The sequence below is a fragment of the Chenopodium quinoa genome, unplaced genomic scaffold (assembly GCF_001683475.1).
Source record: "Chenopodium quinoa cultivar QQ74 unplaced genomic scaffold, ASM168347v1, whole genome shotgun sequence".
In the NCBI taxonomy this organism is placed as follows: domain Eukaryota; kingdom Viridiplantae; phylum Streptophyta; class Magnoliopsida; order Caryophyllales; family Amaranthaceae; genus Chenopodium; species Chenopodium quinoa.
In genome coordinates this window covers 5143360-5159752 of record NW_018744633.1, presented here as the reverse complement: position 1 = coordinate 5159752, position 16393 = coordinate 5143360, and the positions used below count along the sequence as shown (strand labels likewise).

The window sequence follows — 16393 nt, the reverse complement described above, 5'->3', positions numbered from 1 at the left end:
AGTTTTATACGACCCCCATAAATCACAATGAATCAATTCAAAAATACGAGTTGCTAAACTATCACTAGTAGGAAAACTATCCCTATGTTGTTTAGCTTGTGGACACACAGTACAAGTGACAGGGTAAAGTCGTATCCCCTAATCAAAAATAATTCCTAAGTCCTCTAACTAAAGTACATAGGGAAGTAGGGTCGATCTCCACAGGGAAACAAGTCTTTTTACTCCTAATTAATTATTATAATCTAAATTATTTAAGTAACCAATATTTATAATTGAGTATGAAACTAAACTACAAAGAATATGAATAGGGAGAAAACAATATATAAAAGGATCTAGGGCATAGGTTCACCAATAAATAATACTCCGGGGTAAAACATAGTAATCAATCATTGACATTGCATAAATAACACGATTAACAGGCTCTCGCAATTTATTAGATCTAAGTTCTTATTGAAAATAGCCTTTAATATCAAATTAATCTGCTCGATTCATCAATTTAATATTGCCATACTTTTACAAGCCGCAATTGTAAAACGTTAAAACAATTCAATAAGAAATTATCATGCAATACCAACAATCAATAATAGTCAATCATCAATGCATCAATTAACCAGATTGTAAAGGGCTTTCGCCACGTATTACAATCACACAATTAATTTATAGGTATTAAATCTCATCTCTCGAATCTCGACTTAACCATTTATAAATTAACCTGCCTATTGAAACTAGACCTAAACATCAATTCTCATCTCTCGCATCTTGAATCAATATTGTCAAACTCATGCATAAAAGATAGGTCTAATCTAGTCACAGAGCATTAAATCAATCAATAGGAAATTAATCTAGCATTGATAATCAACAACAATAATTTACCCCTTCATATTATTTATTAGATCCCCATAAACCCTAGAAATTAAACTACTCACAAATCATCATGACTAAACTAATCAAATAAATAAATAAAAGCATAATTAAGGGAGTAAATAAAATAACTGAAATTAAAGGGGAAGAAATTGTTACCAAAAAGTAATCTGGAATTAATGGAAGAATTAAGGACAAAAGTTTAGAGAAAGAATTCTAAGAGAATAATTAAGAGAGTAAAGAAAGTAAAGAGGAGAAGAAGAAGAGGTGAAGAAGAGATGATACTAAAATCGTATTACGGAGGAGTATTTATACTCCGTACAAAATCCTAAATTAAAACAAATTAAAACTACGTTAAACATCAACTAATAAAACACGCGCCCGATCGGGCGAGGCACCGCCCGATCGGGCGCGTCATCGGGCGCCAGACTAAGCTTCTCCCGCCCGGCCGGGCGCGCCTCCGGGCGCCAGCCTTTTTGGCCGGGCGGCTCTCTTGGGCCACTATTTGGACTACGATTGGGCTCCAATTCTTCGGGCCAATCTGGGTTTCCTTTTTGGGTCTTGAATACTCGGTCCAAATACCCCGGTATCACCTATACCGAGCCCTTAATCACCGGTTCGATGGCTCTAACCGACCCTGGGCTATAAGATATGGCCGTGCTTCTCCAATGCTCGTGATTGCTCCAAATATCTTGAGAAAATATTCCAAAAGCATAAATCCCTGCAAAAGTCAACCAAGTCTACGAAAACACTAGAAAACACCAATTAGTAATAAAAGTGGATCTAAAGAGCCAAAAACACTACTAATTATGACCAAGGGACGGGGGTAAAATACTATATAAAATAGACACATCAACAAGCTTTATTCAAACTTTTCTTAGTAGAACTACTACGAAGAGGAGGAATCAACTTAACCACTCTATCCGACGGATGTCCAAGTCTTTTATGCCACAGCTCAAAATCTGACACCGAAGTAGCTTGAACCGTAAATACTGTAGGAATTCGCCGAAAATAGTAGAGTCCCTCCTTTCGTTCACCGGCTCCAATCAGGCTCCCCGAACGTTGGTCCTATATAGCACATAAAGAGTCAGTGAATCGTACAAAACATTTAGAGGAATCAATCATTTTTGACACCGATATTAAATTGCATAGTAAATTAGGAACAAAAAGAACATGCTCCAAAATTATTTTGTCGGTCAAAATGACTCGACCCTCTTTCAAGGCAACAACTTGTTCTCCATTTGGTAGTCCCACGGGGCACGGTAATATCAAACGAGCATCTACCAAGCAAGAATCATTCCCGGTGACATGATGAGATGCCCCCGTATCAATTATCCAATTAGTCACAAGCTCACCTTGCATTCGCTCCTGTTGAAGAGTAGCCATATTCATCAAAACCCGGATATCTTCGGTTTTGAGGTCACTCAAGGACACATTGTCCCCACCTTCGGAGGCTGCCCCTGTCACTACATTGGCGCGAACAGCCGCAGGCTTCCCCGAACCACCATCAGAGGCAGTAGCTTTAGCACGAGCAGAATTACCTCCGGTAGTTCCCTCCTTCTTGCGCTTCAACTCGTACCACCACTCAGGATAACCATGAAGAACAAAACACCCCTCGTTGTCATGTCCTGTTTTCTTGCAATGTGAGCAAAATAGTTTTGATTTATCCCGCCGATCCGAGATTCCCTTCGAGCGAATTGCAGAAACGGCAAACGCGTGAGCATCCTTCACTTGTTCCCTATCAACCCTCCCCTTAACAAATCCGCGCGATTCCTCCTCCTGGAGGAGAGCTTGATATGCGCGGCTTAGATCAACCGGAGGCTGCTGTGATAACAAGTTCGTTCGCACCACAGCATACTTAGAGTCATCAATTCCACATAAAAATTGATGGAGTATCTCCTCCTCCCTGTCTGCTGCAAGTTTACCCGCAACATCACACGAGCACTTCCCGCATTCGCTGCCACGAAGAGGTTTAATTCTGGTCAGATCATCAAACAAGCACATGAGTGTTGTATAATAATCTTTAATCGACATATTTTCAGTTTGCCGACAATCAGTAATCTTCGACCTAAGTTGCTGCAACCTTGGTCCATTAGAGACAAAATACCTCTGTTCTAAATAAGCCTAAAGGCGTTGAGCCTCATCAAAGAAGAGCAGTGATGTCGCGAGTTTAGGTTCCATAGAGCGCAATATCCATGAAACGAGCATTGAATGGGTTGTTTCCCAATCCAATAATTTCTATCTTCTTGTCAGTTGGGTTCGTGATTGTTCCATCGACGAACCCAAATTTTCGACGAGATCGAAGAGACAACATAATTGCCCTCGACCAAGCCAGGTAATTGTCGCCTTTCAAGACCACGTGAGTGATCAAATTTCCCGGTTGATCTTCAGCACCAAGATAGAAAGGAGATGAAGGATCGAGTTTCCTGTCTTCCATGGATGCTCTGTTCCGTGAACAATCGTGGAGAGGAAATCAAAATTCTGTGTTTAGGGTTTGTTTTAAGTTAGGCCTGATACCATGTCAAGAATGTGTATTCTTAGTTTGTATTGATTGTTAATTCGGTATATATATATACAACCTAAGCCAAGGGCCTAAACTTAGCCCGTTAACTAAATACAATAAATTATATACGGGCTTAACATATTCGTACTATATTATTTAAACAAATGTACGATCCTAATTAATTGTATGACATTAATAATTAATAATATAATTATACGAAATCATATGTATATAGTTTATATATACGGAGTATAGATATTAAGTTCAAGTTATTATTAATTCTGCTAGATTAGGCTTTAACTCAACATCGTCCTTTCTAATCACTGAAGAGGAGAGATAAGACCCTGCTTAATCTTACGTTGATCTTGATTTATGAAATGGATTATTGTGAAAATTAAATGTACATTACCGACAGTAGATAAGCTAATTTCTTCCACTTGTGTCATTTCCCCCCTTAATTAGTGGCATCTTTGGTTTTTTTTTTTTTTTTTTTTTTTTTTTTTTTTTTTTTTGTTAAATTAAAATATTTGTGGACCATTTTGACTTAAGTCTTAGCTTGTTTAATGTTTAGTTGTATGTTTACCTCATTTTTCACTTATTTTTAAAAAAAAATAATAAGTTTGAAAATTTCAAATGTTCTGCATGGATTATTAAGGGTTAATTGAGTTCCATATCACAACTATAAAGTTTTAATGAACTAATAATAAGTTTAAATTAGTGAAAATATGATTATTAGAACGAAAGCATCTTAATAGATCGTGAGATTCGATTAACTGATTGAATTTGGATTCCGACTTGTATATTATTAACCAAAAATAGAATATAGCTAGAATTAGAGAGCAACAAGAGTTATGTCATAATTAGTTGAAATATTTCATTCAAATAACAACCATATTGTTTATACAAAAAGTCAAAAAACTAGTGGAGGAAAACTTTAATTTTGCTTTAGATATGCTCTCAAGCAAAGCTTTGAACCAAACACAAAACCGCACTTCTGCAACGAATTGAATTGACATTCCTAGCTTAGTATTCAACTCCATGCATCTCTTCGACGTGATCAGCCGCACTTTAAATTGATTTCATAAATTCATGAAATATATGACAACAATTTATTTGTCCTGTAATAGTAAATGTGCACGTACCATTAAAGTGGTATGAGCAACCCAAATTTTATTGATAACATTTCATTACTAAGTAATTTAAATCCCTTTCCTTAAATTAAAAAAAAAAAAAACAAAAATTAAAAAAATCTTTATTTCGTATTTGATAGAGTAATATTTTATTTTTACAAATTAGTGTATAGATAGATAAAGTCAGATTTAACCTTACATTATTAAAATCGTATACATTATTATTATTCAATTCATATTATATAAACAAATTAAATGAACTAAGGGTCTATTCTCTTCAGCTTAATTTCAGTTCAGTTCAGTGAACTAATGGCTAGCTGCCTATTCTCTTCAGCTTAATTTTAGTTCAGTTCGTTCAGTGAACAACTAAGGGCTGCCTATTCTCTTCAGATTAATTTCAGTTCAGTTCAGCTCCTAATTTCCTTATCTCATAAACAATTTATTTCAGATCTATTCAGTTCAGTTTAGTTTAGTTTAGCTCCAATTAGTTCTCAGTCAGTTAGTCTAGTTTAGCTCGATTCAGTTTAGTAAATCTGAATAAGCCCTAAATATAACCTTACACTATTAAAATCATACTTTCATTCTTCATGAAAAATCCTCCCATCAATTTTGGGCGCACATACTGAGAAACAACAATGTAGTAAATCAAACCGATCACATTCAAGGGTTTGATACGACACCTAAGAACGAATTGTCACACGTCCTAGAGTGGCGAACATTGGCTTGTGAGTTGTGATACCAATCTCGTGAACACTCCTAGTATTATCACCACACATGCATATATGCTTAACACATCATGCCCATAATTTGGTGCCTCTACGAATACTATAATAGGAGCAACAACCTTACCATATAAAGAAGTATGCATGTTTCGTACACCAAGTGGTTGGGAATTAGGACTGCATAAACTGAGGTGTATATATTATTCGAATGAAGTATGAATGTCCTTAAATTAGTGTAAGAACAGATAAAATTATATTTTACTGCAAAGCATATACTCCACTAGTTGAGAGTAGTTAGTGGAGTAATGTCACTATGTCAGAAATTATACTCCCTAAATAGGATTACTATATTAAGTAGGGATAATTAATTAATTAATTATTTTGCATGACTTTTTTCACGTCCCACTAGTTTGATACCCACAAGAATGACATGCCTCATTTTATTGCTTTTTAGGCGTCACGGGGGCATATTCCATTCCATGTATACACAAGGCCATAAGTCCATAACGGCCATTAAGAGTAAAATTTAAGTAATTTAATTATTTGTATTTTGTAACACTAGCTTAGTAGCTTGTAGATGTTGTTAAGTAGATAGGATAATATATTATGTTATCATAAAATAGTATTATGGGAAAAAGATTTCGATGAAAGCTGCACTAATCGCCGCCAGAAAAATGGGTCACGATGGTTGCGATTGTCTGGTGTATTTTAATACTGTTTATAATTCATTTTGGAAATTTCCAAAAAAAAAATAAAAAAATAAATTGGGAGTTTTTAACAATAAGTCTTTTAAAAAGCGCATTATTCAAAAATTTCTAATTCAATAAAAAAAGAACGATTTTGGTGTTCTATAATCCTAAACCTTAAACCTAACCCTAACCATGGCCTAACTAAACCTTGAATTAGCATTAGACCATTAACTTAAAGTAAATCCTAAACCCTTCACTGACCTAGTCACAATTTTTTTTTTTTTTCATAAGGGGTGTATGATAAGTGATTGGAGTCCATTATGGTTTATTTTAACAATTCTTGAAATAATTATGTTTGTGAAGAATTTTGCTATTATTTTGTAAATTTTGAAGTTTCATTGAGTTTGTTAGAACCTACATTATCCTATAGGCTTTAGGGGTTTCAGTTAGGATCTTTATTTATTTGTTTGATTTGGTTATGTTAGGATAAAATTAGTAGTTGGTTATAAATATAATTGTTAATTTGTGAAACAAAATGAATAAGATTTATAATTAAGAAATATTATCTTATTATGAGATAAATTAGGATTTAAATTTTTAGTTAATTTTACTCAGGATTATGATTCTTAGTTTTACATCTCGTCTAATCTTTGTACGAAATTTCATTGTATGTAAAAATATGGGTACATATCAATTAAGGGTCTGTTCTTTTCATATTATTTTAAATTCAGTTCAGTTCTAATAAGTTAAGTTCAGTTTTTAATTTCCTTCTCTCGTAAAATATTCAGTGCAGCTCAATTCAGTTCACTCAATCAAAACAGACCATAAATTTTTAAGAGCGTGTTTTTTTGAAAGGCGGAGTTGGCTTTTAGTTTGTCCGATCACCCACACTTGGCTGATGCTTAGTGTTCCCCTACTAGTTTAATTTTATCAAGATGAATGGGTACCACTGCCAAAATCGCGTACAACTAAGTCTACTAGTACTAGTGCCAACAAGACACTTTTGAGCTGTTATTATATGCCAGTTGGACATCCTATCCACTTGTACTAGTCACTAGCTTTGTCATTAGTCTTAATTACTAATTTTAGTTATCCTGCACAATTAATTAGGTTTCTAATAACCCAGCTTCATAGCTTAATATTTTTTCTTGTACTTTTTATTCATGTTTTGAAATAATTATCTATTCGAATTTTATTTTACACGGAGTATGAAGATACATGTGTTTATATGTACTCTATACAATAACATTACATTTTCTTTTATAATTACTGGAAAAAAAAAAACACCAGGCCAACTTGGGATAATTTGATAGTGCATCACCATAAACACCGCAAATGATCTTTATACTATATTGTATAATTACCATTTATATTAAATAAATATGAATTCATGAGGTACTCGACCTTTCAATAAGCAAAAAAATAAGTTATTTTTTATTGCATGACAATTATCAACCAATATTGTAATCGATCTTCGTTGTCACACGTAATTTTATAATTAACAGGGCGCATATAATTGTCCCTTTTTCATGGGAAGTAAGTAAAGGAGGATGCAAGACGAAGCCGTTAACGAGAAGATTATATAGACTAAAGAGTAAGAAAAGATACGTCCACAATTTTCCATCAAAGTAGTGACGCTATTTGGCGTAAAATTCATAAGTATACGTATACCTTTCAATTGCTTGCATCAATCGATAGACTAGAATACTAAATTAGTGATTAATTAGATTGAATTGTCACCTTTAATGTGTTCTTTTTAATGGAATTTGGCAGCTCAAGATTTATAAAATAATTTCACTTTTTTGCCTTTTTAATTTCGCCGCTCTTAGGAGTCATCTTGGTAATTATTTAAATTAACGGCGTGTTAGACTAATAGAGCACTAAACATCATTATCATTATTAAAGTTTGATTTATATGACGTTTGACCGACAATGTTGTAACGGCATAAGCTCCCTACACTGTTTTTACTGCCTCTGTAAAGTGTAAAGGGCCGTAAAAAAATATCAATGAAATTTTCATCCCAAAAATAAAAAAACAACATTTTTTAAAATTTAATTTAATTTAGTTTACTAGGGAGAAATGTGGTGTGAATAGATTTGGTCGAATTACGATAGCTTAACACTTGTCAAAATAATTGGTGCATGGTCAATGTACCATGTTTAACTTAATACAAGTACTTACTCGTCATTCATCAACAAAAACATGGAGTATGAAAAAGGCTATTTTGATCCAAAAATAGCAATTACGGAGTATGAGTCAAAGCAGAGGGTTTTGGAAAACAATTATTGAGAAAGTTATACTCGTAGTTGCATGCTGTTCACATTCTTATAAGGTTTCGGTTTTTGAACATGTGTACAATTACTATAATCATAGAGAAATGAATGTTTTAAAACCGACTTGAATCAGAAAAATAATCGAATTGTGCTTAATTGCTCCATTACAAGTTTTGTGCAACGATTTGACATACCACAACCACATATAAGCCATTTTAAACTTAGAACTAAAAGGACGACCTCAAAGCCTTAAATCACTCAACTCACCTCGATTTACCGGCTTCATGTTTTCATGTAAAACAACATTTTCGACTTTCCAAATCCAACACATTCTCTCTTTTGCCGGGGTAAAAACCAAACACACAAACGAACACAAGTACACAATCAAAGATTCAATTAGAGCATAGACCCTTGAATTCCCAAACCTCCTACAATGAATTAACACAATGACTTAAATAATGAATTAGGACGATAATCAGTCACATTCCGAAAGAAGCAAAAGCAAAATCCAAAAGAAAAATCCCAAAGAATACCTTCAAATCCAATCTCAATACTTCGCTTTTACTGTTTGTGACCCCAAATTTTTGTCTCATCACCTACCACTGATAACTCCACACCCACCACTCTCTCTCCTCTTTCTCTCTCCTTCACACAACCATTTTTCACAGATATACTCTCACTTCCCTTTAATTTTCATTTTAATTTTTATTTTCCCATGTTCCTGTTCCTCCCACCTGAAAAATACCACCTTTCTTGTTGCCATTTCTGGGATTTTAGGGTTTTTACTGTTGATTATTTTTCCCAACTAGTGTGGTGGGAGAAAGCTCCATTTCAGCTTAGATTTAATCAATCTTTGCATTTTCTGTCATACCCAGAAATTATTTTCAATAATATATAATAAATTTAACCTTCCCTTTTGTTAAGTAAGGGGTTTCTGAAAGTTCATTCAGTTTTGTATGAAGGTACTGTAATTTTAATGGTTGCCCCACTTCATGGGCTTTGCAGAATTTCTTGTTGGAGATCCAAGTTGGGTTTTTTTTTGGTGTGATTAATTGGGTTTTGTGATCGTAATTTCACATTTCAATCTCAGGTAATCAAGCAATTTAACTCTTTATTGAAGTTTATTTAGCTTTGCTAATTTTTAATCTTTATGGTGTGTTATTATAGTTCATGTGGGAGGCTGGAAGTTTAATGTGTTTGTTTTACCTGCATTTGGATTACTAATTTTGGTAATTGATGGGGTTGCAATTTATCGTTGTAGTATAGTTTTATTTATTAATTAGCAATTTTAGCATGTCCAAGCAGTATTTGATTGTTCACTTCATTCTTGGTTTACTGTGCTTCTGGATGTAAGGCTGAAAATTGAATGTGATTAAATATAACAGGTTTTGACATCCGTATTAGGAAGTAGGAAGTAGGAACTAGGGCTAGATATAAGCATTAAATACATTTCCGAAGATAGTTGATTTCAAAATAACTTGTATGTTGTTGCTGCTGAGTGATATACTATTGGTTGTTGCTGATGAAATTAATGATTGGCATTTGTTTGGAGCATGGATTCTAAGTATTTGGATTAGCTTTCCTGAACTCCTGAATTGTTATTAGGTACTTTGGCTTCTGGAAAATGGGTGATCTTAATGCTCAGTTATCTAAAAAGGTTTTATTCGGCTTAAAGGTCTGGGAAGTAATTGGGATTGTTATTGGATTGTTCATCATTATTATAATTGCCCTCATACCTCTATGCCTTCGCAAGAAAGCTAGGAGAGCTAAAGGAAATATACCCGTCACTCAAATCCCTTCGGTATCCAAAGAAATTAAAGAAATTCGGGTAGAGCACATAGCAACGAATGCATATGTTCCTAATGAAGGGAACTTTATGACACTCAAAGACAAATTCAGTGACAGGGAATCTGATAAGGTGGCCGTCCATGGAGATTCGGGGAAAATGAGAAATGGAGATGTTAGCAGCCAGTCGGGATCATTTCATCGTTTGGAAACAGGTGGTTCCATATCAGGGGATGAAGGGGGCTCTGGGTCGTATCTTATGTACAAACCATCTTCCTCTCATCCAATCACAGCTCCTTCTCCACTTTGTGGTCTGCCTGAATTTTCGCATCTGGGTTGGGGTCACTGGTTTACGTTAAGGGATCTTGAGGTTGCAACAAACAGATTTGCAAAGGAAAATGTCATTGGTGAAGGTGGATATGGAATAGTATACAAAGGATGCTTGGTCAACGGTACCCCTGTAGCTATAAAGAGGATTCTTAATAACCTGTGAGTCAGGAAGTGATCTTAATGTTTATTTCTCAAGCTCATTAGACTATGCAATTTTACATGTGTATATATGAAGAGTTTTCTAGTTCAAGTTACTGAATTTTTTATTTTATTTTATAGAGGCCAAGCTGAGAAGGAATTCAGAGTTGAAGTGGAAGCCATTGGTCACGTTCGTCATAAGAATTTAGTCAGGCTGTTGGGTTATTGTGTTGAAGGAACTCACAGGTACTTCCCTGGTTTTAAAATAATTGTGTAACATGGATTTGGTCCAGCTATATCATAGTTGATTTGTATATTTCAAAAACCACAAATATCTGACATCATCCTCGTATGAGTTTCAGGATGTTAGTGTATGAGTATGTTAATAATGGCAACTTAGAGCAATGGCTTCATGGTGCCATGCGTCAACATGGATATCTGACTTGGGAGGCCCGGATGAAAGTGCTGCTTGGCACAGCAAAAGCGTAAGTTGATCAAAGTTTGAAATTTGAATTGGCTTGATGATTATAAAATATGAATTGCTTATCTGCTTCTAATTTTCCCTGGTTGGAAATTAAGTCATTTATAAGGAAATAACTCCTGGTCTCACTATACCTATTTTAATTTACTACTTAGCCGCACAAATTGTAGCATATTTGTATATGTAGGGTAATGCCTGCCAATGGTAAGAATATTTGTTGGCAGAGCTGCTATGGATATGTGTGGCAAATCAATAGATTAGAATTACAAAAGGTGCGAAACCACCATCTAATGGTGGGTGTACTTACTCCCCCTTGTTTTCCCTTCTCCCTCAACCTATGGTCTTCCCCCCTTGTTAATTTTCTTGTCAGCTGCCAGGTTTGATAGTGGCCTGCAAACATCCTCCGTCTTCCACTTTAGACCAGTCTCAATAATGACTACCATTCCAATATTGATCTCCTCTTCCCTCTAATGTTTTCTAATTCCCTTTCCTTCCTAAAGGGCCCTAACCATCATTGTTATACTGCTACTCCTTTTTGCAATTGTGAGTCTACCTCTTCTAGCAGTTACCTACTTTATGCCACTCCCCCTAATGTCTTCTAATTTCTTTCTTTAAGGGGATTAAACCATCAATTGTGATTTTGCTAAACCTTGTTGCAATTTTGAGTCAACCTTTTCTAGCAGTTATCTACTTCTATGCTAGTATGCAATATTGTGGTTTGGTGTGTTTAATTCATTCAAATCTTATGGTGACTCGATAACTTTCCATTTTATGGGTTAAATTTTCCCTCTTGATTTCCTTGATCAATGCTTTTTAGCGAGTACTTCAAGCATCTTTAAGTAATATGAAGTTGATTTTGAATCAGGATTTCAGTGAAGCAATTATCAATGGTGAAGCTACGTGTTTGGCATCTATACTCCCCCCCCCCCCTTCAAATATGAATATATCATCCTAGAAGAAGTATAATATAAAGTAGATTAAACAATGGAGACTGGAGGGGAGAGCAGATCCCTGGTAGATGTTTGGAGGAGGGAGGGTGGGGAAAAATTTGGATGAGTGGGATAGGACTCATAGGAGTAGAGGAGAGGTATCATTGGGTTATTGCTAGTTTGCTACAATCTGATTTTATACTCATATTAGCTGGTGATTGATTGGATAGTACTATTGTTTTATATCATGTGGGCCTCTGTAATGCTTTGAACTGCAGATTTACTGTTTGAAATGTTTTTCTTTTTTTTTTTGCAGTCTTGCCTATTTGCATGAGGCAATTGAGCCAAAAGTTGTACACCGAGATATAAAGTCGAGCAATATTTTAATTGATGTAGATTTCAATGCAAAGGTGTCTGATTTTGGCCTTGCTAAACTTCTTGGTGCTGGGAAGAGTCATGTAACAACTCGAGTTTTGGGAACATTTGGGTATGGTGCTTATACATTGTTGACTTTGTTTCTATACTTATATGTCCTGTATCCTGACTTCAAATGACTACTAATAGCTGTGCATTCTTGTTTTATTCTATTGCCAACTGTTAGAAAGATGCTTGGCAATTAATCTGATCTCCATTGTTCTTCATCTTCAGATATGTGGCACCTGAGTACGCAAACACTGGACTTTTGAACGAGAAGAGTGATGTCTACAGCTTTGGGGTCTTGGTCTTGGAGGCAATTACCGGAAGAGATCCTGTGGATTATGGGCGTCCACAGCAGGAGGTGTGTAATACTCTTTTTTTTTTTATTTTTTTTTATTTTTATTTTTTATTTTTTTATTTTTATTTTTTAATGTACTCTCTGTTGCAGTTGCTGCTTGAACTTCTGTTGGATGAACTTACTAATACGAAATATTTGCATAGTAATTTTGATAGTTGCTTTTGGTGTTTACATTCCAATTTCTTGTTGCCATTAAGAATTATCAGTTACTACGTTACCTGTTGATACGTGGTAATTCTGTAGAGCCAAACTTCCTATGATAGTGAAAGTACGGAAACATGCCACCTTATGTCTTTAGTTGAATTATTTCTTGCATTGTAGCTTCACTTATTGATCTAATTGTTTCTAGCTTGGTGGTCTATGAGCTATCAGGTGGCCTTGCTTTTTTTAATATTGGAAGGCACTTGTTATTGGTACTAGTGGACTGTCATAATTCAGCCAAAAGCAGAGTTTTGTTCTTGTTCAAATTAACATACTCCCTTATACTAACAATGTTTTTGCAAGTTCAATTCAAGGTGTCAGGTGATAATTTAGATGGATTGATATGCCATGATGGTTGCAGGTAAATTTGGTTGATTGGCTTAAAATGATGGTGGGAAGCCGGCGGTCTGAGGAAGTTGTGGACCCAAATATTGAAGCAAAGCCGTCAACAAGGGCACTGAAGCGTGCTCTGCTCACTGCGCTGAGGTGCGTTGATCCAGATTCCGACAAGAGACCCAAGATGGGCCAAGTTGTTCGTATGCTTGAATCAGAGGAGTATCCCATACCTAGAGAGGTTAGTTATGGCCAATTCCACCTTAATGTGGTTCTTAAAGTTACATGCACGTTCAAATTTTTTGTGTGTAATTAATGACTTGAAATTGTGTTTTCATAAGTGTAAGGACTATGTTGCTATGTACTGCGCTTCTCCTTAGGTTTTTACTTGTTTTGGTGCTGTGGTACATTCTACTAACAGCTTTCCAAATCTTGTTATGTTGCTTCAAAAGTCAAAACCATTGGGGTGTCATCTGATGATATGATTTATTTGGCTGCTTCCAGCATCTATTCTAGCTCCTTCCTCTCCATCCCCTCCCATTAAAATGGAGAAGATAATAAAGAAAAACAAAAGCAACTTGTATAGAAATTCTCATCACTAGTAGAGTTGTAAGCCTGACTCAAGAACAACCTGACCAAACCCAAAGTGACCTGAATCCTGATCCACATGGATACACTGACTCGTCATGGCCCAAAGTCGTAATGATCCTACCTCCTTAGGGATCTCTCATGACAAAAAAGAGAGTTGCTATCTTCATAATGCCTTGCATATGTTTGTGCTGTTTGAGCGAATATATTCCATTTGTTGTTGCTACTTGATTGAACATGAATATGCTTCAACACCTTTACATTTTAAAGGTTTAATTCAACATATGGAGTAGTTTGCACAATGATTAATTGATAATTCTGAGTTGTTTGTTGTCACCTTAAGTAACCACAGTTGATTTTTATAGACGTAGGAAGTTCTTTTTGCTACCTCTTGTGATTCCATTCTGCCTTATCATTTGTATGATTAATTAAGTTGCTGGCTGCAGTAATTACAATTCCTTCTATTTATGTCTGTCACCCCAGTCTTGTTGCACTTAACAGTGATATTTAGCTCTTCAATACTATCAGTTTCTTTAATTACATAGACCTTCCTTCGTCCACTAACACATGTTCATTGGATTTTATTTTATTTCTTTGTATTAGCTTCTTGATGTACTTTATTTAAAATTTAACTTTTACTTCTATTGCCTCCTTTGTTGGCTTCTTGTTGAAATTAAGGCCCTTTTTTTTATAATTTTTTTTTTTTTATTGGAATCTGGCACTCCCTGTATTGCTCAATCTTGATTTCTTATTTATTTAGACTAGTTCATGGAAATTGAAGTTTAAATTAGAGGCATTAAGTTAGTAAAGTTCATACAAGGGCTACGAAGTTCATTTACTGCCATATAGGTTTAGGTAAGTTAAGATTAGCTAAGCTGTCAAAAAGAAAAAATGGTAAGTGCAGACATGGATAATTCAAGTGAAAGAATAAATCTTTACACATGACTTCTGGATTTCATATATGAAATCATTATTAGCTGGGTCACCCGTACCCAATCAGAAAAAAGCTGTGGTACTTTCTAGAATGCCATTGGAAATTGATAGAATTTTGCAAAATCTTAAACTAAAGTTTTAGTTTGACTAAGTTAGTTCTGGGCTGATAAGTTCAATACAGTTCAAGGCTAATAATTTAATTTTAGACTACAGGGCACGAATGAGATCAGTTTGAATAAGATCAGTTTTAGGGCCACTAATTTGTGTTCAGGACTAATAAGTTCAAGTCGGTTCAAATAGTTCAGGATTTTATTTGAAAGAACATGGCTTACTATCAAATGATTTAGTATATGGAGTGTTGGAGTAGAATGATTGCCATGACTCATATAACAACATGAAATTTCTTCGTTCTTTTTCCTACCACATGTTTTAAGGTACTTTCTACTGCATTCCAGGATCGCAGACACAGAAGGGCTCGGGCAAATAGTGCAGAGATTGAATCCTCCCAGAGGGATTTATCGGACACAGACAAAAGTGATAATCCAGACTCGAAGTCAGATGGAAGAAGGCTCCCACGAGCATCAGGTTAAACTTGCATGCTATTCATGTAAGAGGATCTTGATGGCCTGATTCCAGTGATTTTGTCACTCAGATGCTTACGGCCAACAACCGGCACTGCCATATATATATATATATATAATTTTTTCTTCTGTTTCTTCTTATCTCGAGCGCTGGTGGAGGGGAGTTCTACTGTAGAAGTCTGTCTATTTTTTTGGTCTGTATCATTTTTTCCCCTTTGCTTCTTAATTTTTCTTCCCTTTTTGTTAGTATTAGGTAGACATATTAATTTGTGTATGAAAGTGGTACGGCGAGAACTGATGAACTCTTTTTTCTGTTATAATTTAGAGAGAGAGAGAGAGAGGGGGGGGGGGGGTGGAGGGGTTGTACAGAAGTACAGTCATTCTAAGCAATTCAAATTTGTTTTATGTACTGTGCTTGTGCTTTTTTTTCCATTGAGATTTGAGATATGAATATGATAGTACTCGTATATCGTAATAGATACGATTGCATCAGTAGTGATAAACTGATGGTGTCAAGCCAAGAAAAGAGTGATCATAATCCAATCTGCTATCTTGTTTTATCCTCTTGTATTCTTAAATGATAATAAGTCTCCTCTATGTTCAAGGGATATCATTTGGCAAATACAGATTATCTGAGAAAGAGGACTTGTTATGGTGATACTTAAATATCCTCTATCTTAGGCGTGTCGAACACTCAAACCTTCCAATTTATATGAAACCCTCCTCTTTAAAATGAGATTACTAGTAGATCACTATTTTAGCATGTTATTAATTATGAAAGAATTGCAATTGACAATAATGTAAACAAGATTTTGAGATCAAAGGAGAATGTCTTAGTTGTCGTCAATATGGTGATACTTTACGTATTTTGCAAGGGGTGAGAATCAAACCTTTATCATAGATTCATAGTAGGTGTGAAATAATTTTAACTAGTATGTCAAACTTGATTTGAAGTATTATAAATAATCAAATGATACTAGTTCTAGTAGTGTGGAACCAATCCAATTAAGAGCTATTTTAGGATGGAGATTCTCTTATCGTTCCTAAACTCCCTTGAATTTATGTTCGTTAATTTGGGGTCGAGTTAATCTATATGAGCGCGCCCAAACTATAAAAACACAACTGATGCCCATATCTCAA

At 35.1% G+C, this 16393-nt stretch overlaps 2 protein-coding genes across 2 annotated transcripts; one reads left to right on the top strand and one right to left on the bottom strand.

Moving 5' to 3' along the window:
* Nucleotides 1-1643: 1643 nt before the first annotated feature.
* Nucleotides 1644-3503, bottom strand: LOC110701232. Its single transcript, XM_021878841.1, has 2 exons — nt 2217-3503; nt 1644-1929 (listed from the first exon to the last, which is right to left on the bottom strand). Exons 1-2 carry the CDS (start codon nt 2893-2895, stop codon nt 1895-1897), a joined length of 714 nt encoding a protein of 237 aa, XP_021734533.1. The 5' UTR covers nt 2896-3503; the 3' UTR covers nt 1644-1894.
* A 5104-nt stretch (nt 3504-8607) lies between these two features.
* LOC110701231 (probable receptor-like protein kinase At5g18500) lies at nt 8608-15679 on the top strand. The gene is made up of 8 exons (XM_021878840.1): nt 8608-9269; nt 9785-10453; nt 10574-10678; nt 10795-10917; nt 12159-12329; nt 12491-12620; nt 13180-13392; nt 15128-15679. The coding sequence occupies exons 2-8, from the start codon at nt 9804-9806 to the stop codon at nt 15260-15262; spliced, it is 1527 nt and encodes a 508-aa protein (XP_021734532.1). The 5' UTR covers nt 8608-9269; nt 9785-9803; the 3' UTR covers nt 15263-15679.
* Nucleotides 15680-16393: the final 714 nt, after the last annotated feature.

What these genes read in the sequence shown, in the direction of transcription:
- LOC110701231 (XM_021878840.1), top strand. Translation starts at nt 9,804, where the DNA reads ATGGGTGATCTTAATGCTCAGTTATCTAAAAAGGTTTTATTCGGCTTA. An exon ending in AAGAGGATTCTTAATAACCT is followed by an intron (nt 10,454 to 10,573) that starts GTGAGTCAGGAA and finishes TTTATTTTATAG; the next exon opens with AGGCCAAGCTGAGAAGGAAT. An exon ending in AGTATCCCATACCTAGAGAG is followed by an intron (nt 13,393 to 15,127) that starts GTTAGTTATGGC and finishes ACTGCATTCCAG; the next exon opens with GATCGCAGACACAGAAGGGC.
- LOC110701232 (XM_021878841.1), bottom strand. Translation starts at nt 2,895, where the DNA reads ATGTCGATTAAAGATTATTATACAACACTCATGTGCTTGTTTGATGAT. An exon ending in TCAACAGGAGCGAATGCAAG is followed by an intron (nt 1,930 to 2,216) that starts GTGAGCTTGTGA and finishes TGTGCTATATAG; the next exon opens with GACCAACGTTCGGGGAGCCT.